Raw genomic sequence first — 15,655 nt, forward strand, 5'->3', positions numbered from 1 at the left:
GCTGCACCTGGTGATCAGAGCCTGGCTCTACTGTGGATTAGGAATGTAATTTAGCCTAACCTTATTCATAGCAAATCCAACTTAAAGCATAAATATTGCATTCAAGTGTAAGTTAAAAGACTCGCTACAGTATGCAACAGTTTGCACAAATACAAGCTGAAAAATGCAAATGCTCCATACCAATGGGAGGGGGTGGGACACCTCCCCCCCCCCCCAACAAGATGGCCAGCATAGACTTAGTGGGCCGAAGGGCCTGTTTCCATGCTGTATATTTAAATTAAATTAAACTGATTCAGAACTCATTTATGAAACAATACAGTACAGACATGTATAGGAAATAGAACTACACATGCACACACACACACTCTCACACACGCACACACATATACACATAAATATACACACACATTTGTACACACGCACACACACACATTAACGTCAACGGAGGGCTCGAGGCCCCCGACCGCGGGAGAACAAAGAAGGGAAGAGATTGCAGGAAGATTGTTCCCGATGTTAGGGAAGTCCAGGACAAGGGGTCACAGCTTAAGGATAAGGGGGAAATCCTTTAAAACCAAGATGAGAAGAACTTTTTCACACAGAGAGTGGTGAATCTCTGGAACTCTCTGCCACAGAAGGTAGTTGAGGCCAGTTCATTGGCTATATTTAAGAGGGAGTTAGATGTGGCCCTTGTGGCCAAGGGGGGTATCAGGGGAAGGCAGGTACGTATGGAGAGAAGGCAGGTACGGGATACCTGAGCTGGATGATCAGCCATGATCTGCTCTAGGTCTCAATGTAGTGGTGCAGGCTCGAAGGGTCGAATGGCCTACTCCTGCACCTATTGTCTATGTTTCTATTTGAACTTTTTTTCCGCCTTCAATCGCAGTGGGGAATGTGGAGGAGTCACTGTGGTGGATGTTTATGTTAAAATGTGTTTTGTGTGCTCTGTTGCTTTTTATTGATACAACCGACTTGGCAAATGAAATCCCTCACATGCTGCAGATCATACTTGGCTAATAAAGTATTATTGCGATTGTGATGAGACTGTAACTTGGGCCAAAGTGTTTGCGGCAGTACTTTGGGAAGAACTGGGCCAAGTTCCACAGAGCACCACAAGGTTTCCGATGAAAGTCAAGGGTGGATTTGGTTGTGTTACAAATAACTGTCGCCACATTCCAAAATCGCAGCACGACAAACTCCTCATATTCTCTTTGCACGCAAGCATGTTTTATTTTGGGTTTTGTACGCTAGCTAGCGCTTGCCAGATTCTGTTCCGCTTCTCCCAGTGGGGTGAGGCAGAAACTGCAGGCAACTTCTAATGCCAACAAACACATTCAACTCCATGTGTAGGAAGGAACTGCAGATGCTGGTTTAAGCCGAAGATACAAGTTGACACAAAATGCTGGAGTAACTCAGTGGGACAGGCAGCATCTCTTGAGCGAAGGAATGAAGTCTTCTTCAGTCCGACCCGATACGCCACCCATTCCCCAGCCTCAAGACCCATCTCTTCACCTCTGCCTATCCTTAGCCCCACGTCCCCCTCCCTTTTCATCTGTGCATTAATTGCCTCATATTGTGTTTTGTATTGAATTCTGTATTTACTTTGTGTACTAGTCATGTCTCTACTATTTATTTCATTCCCCTTACATGTTTTTCCTCCACCTGCTAAATTTTTGTAAGGTGTCCTTGAGACTCTTGAAAGGCGCCCATGAATAAAATTTATTATTATTATTATTATTCCTTCTCTCCAGAGATGCTGCCTGGCCCGCTGAGTTACTCCAGCATTTTGTATCTGTCTTTGTTAACTGTTTGTTGGGTGAGAACGTGAAGCTGGTGTGACTTGGGTGGGGGAGGGTTAGAGAGAGAGAGAGAGAGAGAGAGAGGGAATGCCGGGGTTACTTGAAGGTAGAGAAATCAATGTTCATACCGCTGGGGTGTAAGCTGCCCAAGCGAAATATGTTCTTCCAATTTGTGCTGGGCCTCATTCTGATAATAGACAATAGGTGCAGGAGGAGGCCATTCGGCCCTTTGAGCCAGCACCGCCATTCACTGAGATCATGGCTGATCATCCCCAATCAGTACCCCATTCCTGCCTCTCCCCATATCCCCTGACTCCGCTATCTTTAAGAGCCCTATCTAGCTCTCTCTTGAAAGCATCCAGAGAACCTGCCTCCACCGCCCTCTGAGGCAGAGAATTCCACAGACTCACCACTCTCTCTCTGTAAAAATGTTTTTCCTCATCCACGTTCTAAATGGCTTACCCCTTTATTCTTAAACTGTGTGTGGCCCCTGGTTCTTGACTCCCCCCAACATCTGGAATATGTTGTTCAAGAAGGAACTGCAGATGCTGGAAGATCGAAGGTACACAAAATTGCTGGAGAAACTCAGCGGGTGCAGCAGCATCTATGGAGCGAAGGAAATAGGCGACGTTTCGGGCCGAAGCACTGAAGAAGGGTTTCGGCCCGAAACGTTGCCTATTTCCTTTGCTCCATAGATGCTGCAGCACACACTGAGTTTCTCCAGCTTTTTTGTGTACCTCTGGAACATGTTTCCCGCCTCTAGCGTGTCCAAACCCTTAATAATCTTACAGGTTTCAATAAGATCCCCTCTGGTCCTACGAAACGCGTACAAGCCCAGCCGCTCTATTCTATCAACATACGACAGTCCCGCCATCCCGGGAATGGAATGGAGGAGGCTCTGGACAGAAAGGTGAGTGTGGGAAGGGGAATTAAAGTGAGTAGCAACTAGGACTGAGCGAAGGTGTTCAACTACATACTTTATTCACATCATAGATTAATGCATCTCTATCGCACATTTACATTCTCTACAGAAAAATAGTCTCTCCACGTACATCTTTGATATTTATATTCATCTCAGCATCACAGACAATAAATAGTGCAAGTACTGCTTCGACAATGATTCGATACACATTCTATATACTCTAAAATCGTAAAGTGTGATTGAATAATTTCCCCCCCCCCCCCTTTATAAGAAGTGATTGTGACGAGGAGGAGCAGCCGCTGAACGCGGCCAACACAAGCCAACGTGTCCAAAAGTGCAAGAGCTTACAGTAGAGGTACAGCATACAAGTCGCACACTTTGTTTCCCGACGATGAAGTAGGAATATCGTCATTCCTTCCCGGATCAGTACGGGATCTGGTTTTGGTAGTACTGGATCCAGTCGTAGGTTTTACTCCTGAAAATGAACGACGAAAAACGTTTACACGCTTCGCCCGACACCTCCGCTCATTCCGTCCTAACCAACCTGAACTCCCGGTGGCTCGGCACTTTGTATTGTATTCAAATTCATTGTCATTGTCTCAATTGGAGACAATGAAATGAATTTCCCTTTACAGTCAGTATCATAAAAATAAATAAATAATAAATATCAAAACATATTAAAAAAATAAAATAGAATTAAAAAAAAAAGCACAAACACAGAAAGTCCACGACACAACACAACACACAGTGGCACCAAGGTGAGGAAGGCACCATTGTCCAGCCAGCCTCCCCTCCGATCTTCCCAGATGTTCATCCGTGGTCTGGGCCTTCCGAGCACCCGCAGTTGCCGCCCCGGGTGGTGCCACTTCAACTCCCCCTCCCATTCCCAATCCGACCTTTCTGTCCTGGGCCTCCTCCGTGGCCAGAGTGAGTCCCACCGCAAATTGGAGGAGCAGCACCTCATATTTCGCTTGGGGAGTTTACACCCCAGCGGGTATGAACATTGACTTCTCCAATTTCAGGTAGTCCCTGCTTTCCCCCTCTCTCTCCATCCCCTCCCCCTTCCCAGTTCTCCCACCAGTCTTACTGTCTCCGACTACATTCTATCTCTGTCCCCCCCTGACATCAGTCTGAAGAAGGGTCTCGACCCGAAACATCACCCATTCCTTCTCTACAGAGACGCTGCCCGTCCCGCTGAGTTTCTCCAGCATTTTTGACTACCCAAGAGACAATAGGTGCAGGAGTAGGCCATTCGGCCCTTCGAGCCAGCGCCGCCATTCAATGTGATCACGGCTGATCATCCCCGATCGTTCAACGGCACACGTTGGGCGGCGTGGGCATGTTATTTCCACGCTGTATCAGTCTCTCTCCAGGAAGGTTGTGACATCTTGATCTTCAAGCTTTGAAGGAACACCTCCCACAGAAAGATGGATGGGAGTTGTTGAGAATCCACCCCCTCCCTCCCCCCCCATCTCAACTAAACGCAGTCTAAAAACACACGGGGGGGGGGGGGGGGGGGAATCAATGAAGGGTGGACATCACAAACCTGTTGCTCAGGAAGCAGTTCTGTATGACCTTGATGATGAAGTTTGCTGCCTCTCTCTCACTCACATTGGGGTTGAATCTTTGTCTGAAACACAGCATGCACATTAGTAACATTTAACTAGCGCCATTTGAAGGGTTTTTTTCATTTAAAAGACAGGATGGGGTTTTTTTGATGGGGGAGGAGAGGTTAGAGTGAAGATAGACGCTGCCCATCCTGCTGAGTTACTCCGGCATTTTGTATCAATCCCTCAGCATGGAGACAGTGGGGAGGGGGAAGGGATTTCAACTGCACTATCATAAGTGATAGGAGCAGATTTAGGCCATTCGGCCCATCAAGCTCTCTCCACCATTCAATCATAACTGATCTGTCTCTCCCTCCTAACTCCATTCTCCTGCCTTCTCCCCATAACCTCTGATACCCGCACTAATCAAGAATCTGTCTATCTAAAAGCCCTGTCCCACGGTACGAGTTCATTCCAAGAGCTCTCCCGAGTTTAAAAAAAAATCAAACTCGTGGTAAAAGCATGGAGAATGTACGGAGCGGGTACGTCGGAGCTCGGGGACGTCTTTAAGCGGCTCGTAACACTAACGGCAGGTACTCGGGAAGACTCGCTAATGCCCGGGAAGACTGGTGAAGATTTTTCAACATGTTGGAAAATGTCCACGAGAGCCCCGAGTACCGACGAGCGGCCATTACCGTAAATCTCCGAGTTCGAATCAGGGCAAACTCGGGGAGAACTCTTGGAATGAACTCGTACTGTGGGACAGGGCTATAAGCCTTAAAAATATCCACTGACTTGACCTCCGCAGCCTACGGTGGCAAAGAATTCCACAGATTCACCACCCTCTGGCGAAATAAATCCTTCCCCATCTCCTTCCTAAAGGTCCATCCTTTAATTCTGAGGCTGTGCCCTCTGGTCCTAGACTCTCCCATCCTCTCCGTGTCTACTTTATCCAGGATTCACGCGGTTTTGTCCGGGGAAATCGCTGGGGGGGGGCCGCAGCTCCAGGTTCCAGAGTCCGATCCACTTAATAAGATGGAATGGCAGGCGGCAAAAGCCGATGGCCTTACTTGAGGAGTTTGATGGTCTGGCCACGGAAGCAGGGCAGTCCGGTGTCCAACATCAGGGTGACCAGGGCCACCACTGCATCCATGTAAGGTCTAGAGGGGGGGAGAACAAGAATAAGCACCAGAGTCTCTGACACAACATCAACACCAAGCGATAAACCAAGTTCCCACACAATGTCCCACAAACGTCAGTCTAGTTTACCAGATACAGCGCGGAAACAGGCCCCATTGGCCCGCAGGGCTCCACGCCGACCAGCGATCCCCGCACACCAACACACACCGGGGACAATTTCACATTTACACCATCGCCAATTAACCTGCAAACCCGGAGTGTGGGGGGAAATCGAAGATCTCGGAGAAAACCCACGGGGAGGAGAACGTGCAAACTCCGCACAGACAGCGCCCGTGGCCGGGATGGAACCCGGTTCTGTGTCTCTCACCTGACGGCCAGGTACCCCCTCACGCACATCTCCATGAACCACTTGAAGGGCGTGGCCTCCATCTTGCCTCCCATGATCATCACCATCTCGTCGGTCAGCTTGATGTCCGGCTCCCATCCCAGGTTGCCACCGGGGGAGCTCTCAAACATGAAGCCAAAATCTGCAGGGCAAAGGTCACAGGTCACAGGTCACAGAAACATAGGTGCAGGAGTAGAGGCCATTCGGCCCTTCGAGCCTGCACCATTCGCCATTCAATATGACCATGGCTGATCATCCAACTCAATATCCTGTACCTGCCTTCTCTCCATGATCCTGATCCCCCTGATCCCTTTAGCTACATCTAACTCCCTCTTAAATATAGCCAATGAACTGTGGCCTCAACTGTGGCAGAGAATTCCAGAGATTCACCACTCTCTGTGTGTGAAAAATGTTTTTCTCATCTCGGTCCTAAAAGATTTCCCCCTTATCCTTAAACTGTGTGTGACCCCTTGTCCTGGACTTCCCCAACATCGGGAACAATCTTCCTGCATCTAGCCTGTCCAACCCCTTAAGAATTTTGTAAGTCTCTATAAGATCCCCCCCCCCTCAATCTCCTAAACTCTAGCGAGTACAAGCCGAGTCTATCCATAGGGGACTCGAGTTAGTCAGTTGTCCAAGGGGGACGGTAGATTTTCACAGATGGAAGACACAAAATGCTGGAGTAACTCAGCAGGTGAGGCAATTATGCAATAGACAATAGGTGCAGGAGGAGACCATTCGGCCCTTCGAGCCAGCACCGCCATTCAACGTGATCATGGCTGATCATCCCCAAATCAGTATTTAAGAAGGAACTGTAGACGCTGGAAAATCGAAGGTAGACAAAAGTGCTGGAGAAACTCAGCGGGTGCAGCAGCATCTATGGAGCGTAGGAAATAGGCAAAAGGCAATAGGAAATAGGCAATGTTTCGGGCCGAAACCCTTCCGGGTTTCGTCCCGAAACGTTGCCTATTTCCTTCGCTCAATAGATGCTGCTGCACCCGCTGAGTTTCTCCAGCACTTTTGTCCAGAACAAGGTACGACTCTTTGGGCGACTACTCACGGCGGTACGGGCTTCACCCCCGCGACATGTCGCCTGTACGGCCGTGAGTCGTCTCCTCAGTCGCCCAAAGAGTCGTAGCGTCTTTCTGACCGCCGCTGGGTTTTCAACGCGTTGACAATTTTTACGCCGTCCTGCATTGGAAAAGTCGCGTGAGTGGGGGACGGGCCCGGTTATAGCAGACTTCTCGGCCAGTTGTGGAGCAGACGGTGAGGAGACGAACACACTGACCTATGTGGATCAGACGGTGAGGTCAGGACTCTCTTATGAAGAAAGACTGGATAGACTTGGTTTACACTCTCTAGAATTTAGAAGATTGAGAGGGGATCTTATAGAAACTTACAAAATTCTTAAGGGGTTGGACAGGCTAGATGCAGGAAGATTGTTCCCGATGTTAGGGAAGTCCTGGACAAGGGGTCACAGCTTAAGGATTAAGGGGAAATCATTTACAACCGAGATGAGAAGAACTTTTTTCACGCAGAGAGTGGTGAATCTCTGGAACTCTCTGCCACAGAGGGTAGTTGAGGCCAGTTCATTGGCTATATTTAAGAGGGAGTTAGATGTGGCCCTTGTGGCTAAGGGGATCAGGGGGTATGGAGAGAAGGCAGGTACGGGATACTGAGTTGGATGATCAGCCATGATCATATTGAATGGCAGTGCAGGCTCGAAGGGCCGAATGGCCTACTCAGCACCTAATTTCTATGTTTCTATGTTTCTATGAACACTGACCTATGTGGATCAGATGTCCCTGCCTGTCCAGCATGATGTTGCCATTGTGTCGGTCTTTGATCTGTAGCAGGAAGAGCAGGAGACTGTAGGCTGCCATGCTGCGGATAAAATTATACCGTGCCTTGGAGAGAGAGAGAGAGAGACGGAAAGGGTGAACGCTGTGGGATAAACAATCAACGAATGCACAAAGACGGCATTTTGTTTTTAAAAAATAGTCAAACAAGCCTTTTCTTATTTTCGAAGTTAAGACACAAAATGCCGGAGTAACTCAGCGGCTCAGAGTCGACAACTTTCTCCCTCCCCAATGCGGGTCAAAAGGTCAAAATACGCCAATTCATTAGGGGCAGCACGGTGGCGCAGCGGGTAGAGTTGCTGCCTCACAGCGCCAGAGAACCGGGTTCGATCCTGACTACGGGTGCTGCCCGTACGGAGTTTGCACGTTCTCCCCGTGGGTTTTCTCCGAGATCTTCGGTTTCCTCCCGCACTCCAAAGACGTGCAGGTTTGTAGGTTAATTGGCTTGGTGTAAATGTAAATTGTCCCTAGTGTGTGTGTGTGTGTGTGTAGGGTAGTGTTAGTGTGCGGGGATGCTTCCGTGGGGCTGAGGGGCCTGTTTCCGCGCTGTACCTCTTGATTAAACTAAAAAGATGTGGCAATAAAGAATTCATTTATCCAGGATCCGTAGCAAGTAGACTTAATCCCACGGTACAGACAGCACCCATAGTCACCCATAGACTCTACCGCTGTGCCACCGTGACACACGCCCTTTGCTTCTGGATGTGGACAGGATGTTCCCACTAGTGGGAGAGTCTAGGACTAGAGGTCACAGCCTCGGAATTAAAGGATGTTTCTTTTAGGAAAAAGATGAGGAGAAATGTCATCAGCCAGAGGGTGGTGAATCTGTGGAATTCTTTGCCACAGACGGCTGTGGAGGCCAAAGTCAGTGGATATATTTTAAGGCAGAGAGAGAGATAGATTCTTGATTAGTACGGGTGCCAGAGGTTACGGGGAGAAGGCAGGAGAATGGGGTTAGGAGGGAGAGATAGACCAGCCATGATTGAATACATGTGTGTACTTGCGTATATAATGGTATATGGACACACTGATCTGTTTTGTAGTCAATGCCAACTATGTTCTGTTGTGCTGAAGCAAAGCAAGAATTTTATTGTCCTGTCTGGGCCACATGACAGTAAACTCTCTTGACTTGACTTGACTTGAGTAGACTTGATGGGCCGAATGGCCTAATTCCTCTCCTATTCCTTATGACCTTGTGAGATAGCGGTCCATTGAAGGAGGCCCGAAACAGCCTGGGACTCGCCTGGAACAGGCATCGCACTCGTAAGAGAGTAGATGGGCCGAATGGCCTAAATCTACTCCTACCCCTTACGGCGTTCTTTGTGAACATCCCACACAACAGCACAGTACCCCTTTGCCAACTCAATTGCACGTGCTAGTACGCTGGGAGCTCACCTTCTGGAAGGCCAGCGTGGACTCATCTCCGTACTGGTTCCTGAAGTAATCGTACATGCCGAAGTCAGTCTGCCTGCCCAGTTGGTCTCGAGACTTGCAGTCCGGGATGCATTCAATAACCCCGCACTGGGAAAGGCAACCACACCGAGATGTTAAAGCGCGTCACATTCGAATTAGGCCTGCCCGCAAACACCCGCCACAACCTTGCTCCTGCAGGTGACAGAGGGAGAGGCCTGAACTGAGAAGAACTTTTTTCACACAGAGAGTGGTGAATCTCTGGAACTCTCTGCCACAGAGGGTAGTTGAGGCCAGTTCATTGGACTGTCTTATGAAGAAAGACTGGATAGACTTGGTTTATACTCTCTAGAATTTTCGGAGATTGAGAGGGGATCTTATAGAAACTTACAAAATTCTTAAGGGGTTGGACAGGCTAGATGCAGGAAGATTGTTCCCGATGTTGGGGAAGTCCAGGACAAGGGGTCACAGCTTAAGGATAAGGGGGAAATCCTTTAAAACCGAGATGAGAAGAACTTTTTTTCACACAGAGAGTGGTGAATCTGTGGAACTCTCTGCCACAGAGGGTAGTTGAGGCCACAGTTCATTGGCTATATTTAAGAGGGAGTTAGATGTGGCCCTTGTGGCTAAGGGGATCAGGGGGTATGGAGAGAAGGCAGGTACGGGATACTGAGTTGGATGATCAGCCATGATCATATTGAATGGCGAATGGTGCAGGCTCGAAGGGCCGAGTGGCCTCTACTCCTGCACCTAATTTCTATGTTTCTATGAACCTTTTTAAGCCATTCCCCACAGTGGAAATTGTTGATTCTGTTGTGGGGGGGATGATTCTATAAGGTGTTGTGTCATTGTTCTTTTTTTTAAATTTTTCTATGGATGTACGGAAACTTAATTATTTTTTTCTATGTAAAGCATTTTGGTTTCAACGCGAGTTGATTTAAACGTGCTATCTAAATAAAATCTACTTACTTACAACATAGCGGTGTGGGTCTCAAACCCACCCGTCAGAGGGGCAAAGCTTAAAGGAGATGTGCCGGCTCATTTACTTTGGATTCAGGGAGTGAGGAGGGGGGTGTGGTGGGGGGGGTGGAGGAGGGGGGTGAGTGCCAGGAATGCGCGATGCCAAGGGCAGGATACGTGGAAATAGGTGGAGAGTAGTGGACAAAACGTGTCGGAAGGAACTGCAGACGCTGGTTTCAACCAAAGATAAGACACCAAATGCTGGAGTGACTCAGCGGGACAGGCAGCGGCGTGTCTGGAGACAAGGAACGGGACAATTTTACATTCACCCGAAGCCAATGAAACTTCCCGTTCCTTCTCACCAGAGACGCTGCCTGTCCCGCTGAGTTACTCCGGCTGTTTGTATCTATCAGCATCTGCAGTTCCTTCCTGCACATTTGTACTCCACCTATCTGAACTATGTTTATCTTACGAAGCCATTTCATAATATGAATCGACAACAGACAATAGGTGCAGGAGTAGGCCATTCGGCCCTTCGAGCCAGCACCGCCATTCAATGTGATCATGGCTGATCATCCCCAATCAGTACCCCGTTCCTGCCTTCTCCCCATATCCCCTGACTCCGCTATCTTTAAGAGCCCTATCTAGCTCTCTCTTGAAAGCATCCAGAGAACCAGCCTCCACCTGGAGGTGGAGGCAGAGAATTCCACAGACTCACCACTCTCTGGGTGGAAAATGTTTCCTCGTCTCCGTTCTAAATGGCTTACCCCTTATACTTAAACTGTGTGGCTCCTGGTTCTGGACTCCCCCAACATCGGGAACATGTCTCCTGCCTCTAGCGTGTCCAAACCCTAAACAATCTTATATGTTTCAATGAGATTCCCTCTCATCCTTCTACACTCCAGAGTGTACAAGCCCAGCTGCTCCATTCTCTCAGCATGTGACAGTCCCGCCATCCCGGGAATTAACCTTGTAGGTTAAGAATGTTATATATTGAGAGAGGAGAGGAGAGGGAGATGGGGAATTAGAGGGGGGGGAGGGGCATCATTACATGTGGTTTCCATGCTGCATCTCTAATAGCGATTGTCTCGTCATTACTGACAGCACAGTGTACGTACGTAACTGGATCACGTCTAGTTTACGGTTGAGTTTGCAGTAAAGTCCAACATACCCCTGGAGCTGTCGCCACCACTCTGTAGGGAAAGACAAACAGGTCCAAGCCCACCAGCTGAATAATATTCTTGAACAGACCGATGATCTGTAAGGCCAACATGTCCTGTGGAGAGACACACAGAGAGAGAGTGGGGACCATCGTCACATGCATAACTAACTCACCTGCACACGCACCTCAACAATTGTCATTCAACCCACACGTACACGAGAAAAACACCAGGGTGAAGTATGTAGGGAGAGGGAGAGGGAGGGAGGGAGAGAGAGAGTATGAGAGAAAGACAGACAGCGACAGGGAGAAAGGGAGGCAGGGAGAGACTAACAGAGAGAGGGAGGCAGAGAGGGAGAATGAGAGAAAGTAAGAGAGACAGACAGACAGAGAGCGACAGGGAGAGAGAAAGGGAGGCAGAGAGAGAGAGAGAGAGAGAGAGGCAGAGAGAGAGAGAGAGAGAGAGAGAGAGAGAGAGAGAGAGAGAGAGAGAGAGAGAGAGAGAGAGAGAGAGAGAGAGATACAGAGAGAGAGAGAGAGAGAAAGAGAGAGCGAGAGAGAGAGAGAGAGAGAAAGAGATACAGAGAAACAGAGAGAGAGAAAGAGAGAGACAGATGGAGAGATGGAGAGAGAATCAGTGATGGAATTATCAGTAAGAGACATGAATTTGGGGAGAGTCGCGGTTTATGGTAATTTAGGGAAGGGCATCTTTTAATGTGGTCTTTAGTAAATGGAGAGAAAGAGAGATTATCATTTGATTGGGAAATGTCAGGAGGATAAACATGAAACAAACGTCAAATTCAAATGAATCAGGGCACCAGTAAATGGGGAATTAAGGGTTTTGATCAATTTCCCTCCTGGGATGAATGAAGTTCATCCATCGTATCATTTCGGACTAATGTCCTCATGCCTTATGTCAGGTGTTGAATTTGGTGACTAAGTTCCATGTGACGGGCGCGGGGCACAAGCCCAGAACATCAACCAGAAGCAGAATGTTTAAGAAGGAACTGCAGATGCTGGAAAAATCGAAGGTAGACAAAAATGCTGGAGAAACTCAGCGGGTGAGGCAGCATCTGTGGAGGGAAGGATTAGGTGACGTATATCGGGTCGAGACCCTAATAGCCCCTGTCCCACGGAACAAATTCACTCCAAGAGCTCTCCCGAGTTTAAAAAAAAAATCAAACTCGTGGTAAAGCACGGAGAATGAACGTAGCGGGTACGTCGGAGCTCGGGGACGTCTCTTAGCGCTAACGGCAGGTACTCGGGAAGACTCGCTGACGGCAGGTAAAGCACGGGAAAACTGGCGAAGATATTTCAACGTTGATGAAAAATGTCCACGAGAGCCCCGAGTAGCCGAGACGAGCGGACATTAGCGTAAATCTCCGAGTTCGAATCGGGGGCAAACTCGGAGAGAGAGAGCTCTTGGAATGAACTCGTACCGTGGGACAGGGGGTTTAAGGTGGAGAAACTCAGCGGGTGAGGCGGCATCTATGGAGCGAAGGAAATAGGCGACGTTTCGGGTCGAGATCATAGAAACATAGAAACATATTAGGTGCAGGAGTAGAGGCCATTCGGCCCTTCGAGCCTGCACCGCCATTCAATATGATCATGGCTGATCATCCAACTCAGTATCCCGTACCTGCCTTCTCTCCATACCCCCTGATCCCCTTAGCCACAAGGGCCACATCTAACTCCCTCTTAAATATAGCCAATGAACTGGCCTCGACTACCCTCTGCGTCAGAGAATTCCAGAGATTCACCACTCTCTGTGTGAAAAAAGTTCTTCTCATCTCGGTTTTAAAGGATTTCCCCCTTATCCTTAAGCTGTGACCCCTTTTCCTGGAGGGAAATGTTATGCTGGGATGTAATGTTAAAATTGTACAAGGCATTGGTGAGGCCAAATCTGGAGTATGGTGTACACCCGCCAAATGATAGTGTCCAAAATATCCAGAGTATTTTAGACTGGGTTTCCACCACAGAGAAAGCAAGTTAGGGCTTCTTTGGAGCGCAAAGAGCAAGGTGTTTAAAATGATGAGAGGGATAGGTTGATGTGGACAAGCTTTTCCCTTTGAGAATAGGGAAGATTCACACACAACTGTTAAGGGCAAAAGTTTACGCTGGAGGGGGAACTTCTTTACGGAATGCTTCGAGCCCACGTGGAAGCAGATGGTATCATTTGCCCCGCAATTGGATACAATGGATAGAAGGGAATGGAGGGAACGCGGGCAGGTGAACGGGTTTAAAAAATTGCCGGCACTTGTAGGGCCGAGATCGCCCACTTTAAATGATGGCAGCCTCGCTCAATAAATTCTTTCGGACCCGCTCTTTTCTCATTCGATCCATCATCGCAGAACCTTCAGAGCCGGGGTTACGGAGCACCTGCAAGATGCCAGAACAATGTTAACACGTGACTCTTCAACAATAGACAATAGACAATAGGTGCAGGAGTAGGCCTTACCTGCTGAGTTACTCCAGCATTTTGTCTATCTCGTTAGGTATGGTTGTCTCTGGAACTGATGCGCTACAAAGCTGAGAACTATATTCTGTTGAACTTGAGTTTGGTTTGAGATGGACAATAGGTGCAGGAGTAGGCCATTCGGCCCTTCCAGCCAGCACCGCCATTCAATGTGATCATGGCTGATCGTCCCCAATCAGTACCCCGTTCCTGCCTTCTCCCCTGACTCCGCTATTTTTAAGAGCCCTATCTAGCTCTCTCTTGAAAGTAAACTATGATTGGAGGCTATCTTTAAGCCCTATCTCTTGAAAGCATCCAGAGAACCGGCCTCTGAGGCAGAGAATTCCGCAGACTCACCACTCTCTGTGAGAAAAAGTGTTTTCTCGTCTCCGTTCAAAATGGCTTACCCCTTATTCTTAAACTGTGTGTGGCCCCTGGTTCTGGGCTCCCCCAAACATCGGGAACATGTTTCCTGCCTCTAGTCTGTCCAAACCCTTAATAATCTTAGTTTGACGTTCATCAAAGCACTGGTCAGTGGCTTCAATGTTTAGGCTGCTACCATTAGGTTTGCAGCATTGGACGGCAGGACTGTACGGCCCAGAACAGGCCCTTCGGCCCACAATGCCCGTGCCGAACATGGTGGCAAGACAAACCACACCCATATCCTTCCGAGCCCTGCACAAACATGTTCCCCCATGTTGGGCGAGTCCAGAACCAGGGGCCACAGTTTTAAGAATAAGGGGGTAAGGCATTTAGAACGGAGACGAGGAAACAGGTTTTTCCACACAGAGAGTTGTGAGTCTGTGGAATTCTCAGCCTCGGAGGGCGGTGGAGGCCGGTTCTCCGGATGCTTTCAAGAGAGAGCTAGATAGGGCTCTTAAAGATAGCGGAGACAGGGGCCCACTACTGCATCTATGGTCTATTGTTATTCCCCTATCATGTATCTGTACACTGTGGACGGCTCGATTGTAATCATGTACTGTCTTTCCGCTGACTGGTTAGCACGCAACAAAAGCTTTTCACTGTAGCTCGGTACACGTGACATTAGACTAAACGGAACTAAAGCTGCCTATTTAAAAGCTTCTTAAACACCATTATTGTAGCCCCCATCCCCATCTCCAGCAGGGAGTTGAACGCACCCTCCACCCTCTGTGTAGAACGACCTGGCCCAAACCTCTCCTTCAGACTTTGCCCCGGCCTAAACATAGCTTTGGGATTAGTGTAGACAGGCCCTTCGGCCCATCGATCAGCCACTGTTCCCATGAGTTCTGCCATCCCACTTTCTCACCCACTTCCCGACACAGTAAGGGGCATCATTTTCTACAGGTGCCGATTAGCCTGCAGCATTTAATACTAAGGGCTCACAGTTGAGTTATGTTTTGTTTATTGGTTTAGAGGTACAGCTCGCCAGCGGGCCCTTCGGCCCAAAGAGTCCACACCGACCACCCGTCACCAGCTCTATGTTATCCCATTTTCTCATCCACTCGCCACACCAGGGGGCCAATCAACCTACAGACCCGCACGTCTCTGGGGTGTGGGAGGAAACCGGGGAGCCTGGAGGAAACCCACGAGGTCCCGGGGAGAGCGTTCAAACTCCACGTACAGACTTAGCCTGAGGGTCAGGGTGTAACGCGGGTCCCTGGCGCTGTGAGGCGGCAGCAGCTCTACCCGCTGCATCAACGTGCTGCCATTACATCACTCCATTAAGCAGCGTTTACGATGAGCCCGACGTCTTTACTCACCTTCCTTTTCCAGTTCGGCAACTCCACACCGTTTGACTTTAAACTTTGCCAAGTACGGAGCTTTAGCTGCACTGTGGGGACAAAAACATACGTGTGCGTTTACAGCATGCTGTCTGGCAGCAGACAGGACAATGCTCTAGACTGCAGAGACACCGCGCGGAAACGGGCCCTGTGGCCCACTGAGCCCGCACTGACCAGCGATCACCCCGTACACTAATACTATCCTACACACACACACTAGACAATAGACAGTAGACAATAGGGGCAGGAGTAGGCCATT

The 15,655-nt window shown here is 48.9% G+C and overlaps 1 protein-coding gene across 1 annotated transcript in view; it reads right to left on the reverse strand.

Annotated features, from left to right (window-relative positions):
* Positions 1-15,335: 15,335 nt before the first annotated feature.
* The window catches only part of pi4kab (phosphatidylinositol 4-kinase, catalytic, alpha b), a 114,166-nt gene continuing 113,846 nt past the window's right edge, over positions 15,336-15,655 (reverse strand). The window contains exon 47 of the mRNA XM_055655413.1: positions 15,336-15,446. Coding sequence (XP_055511388.1) covers positions 15,368-15,446 — 79 coding nt within the window. The 3' untranslated portion in view covers positions 15,336-15,367. The remainder of the gene's footprint in view (positions 15,447-15,655) is intronic.

Source organism: Leucoraja erinacea, chromosome 25, assembly GCF_028641065.1.
Source record: "Leucoraja erinacea ecotype New England chromosome 25, Leri_hhj_1, whole genome shotgun sequence".
Taxonomy (NCBI): domain Eukaryota; kingdom Metazoa; phylum Chordata; class Chondrichthyes; order Rajiformes; family Rajidae; genus Leucoraja; species Leucoraja erinaceus.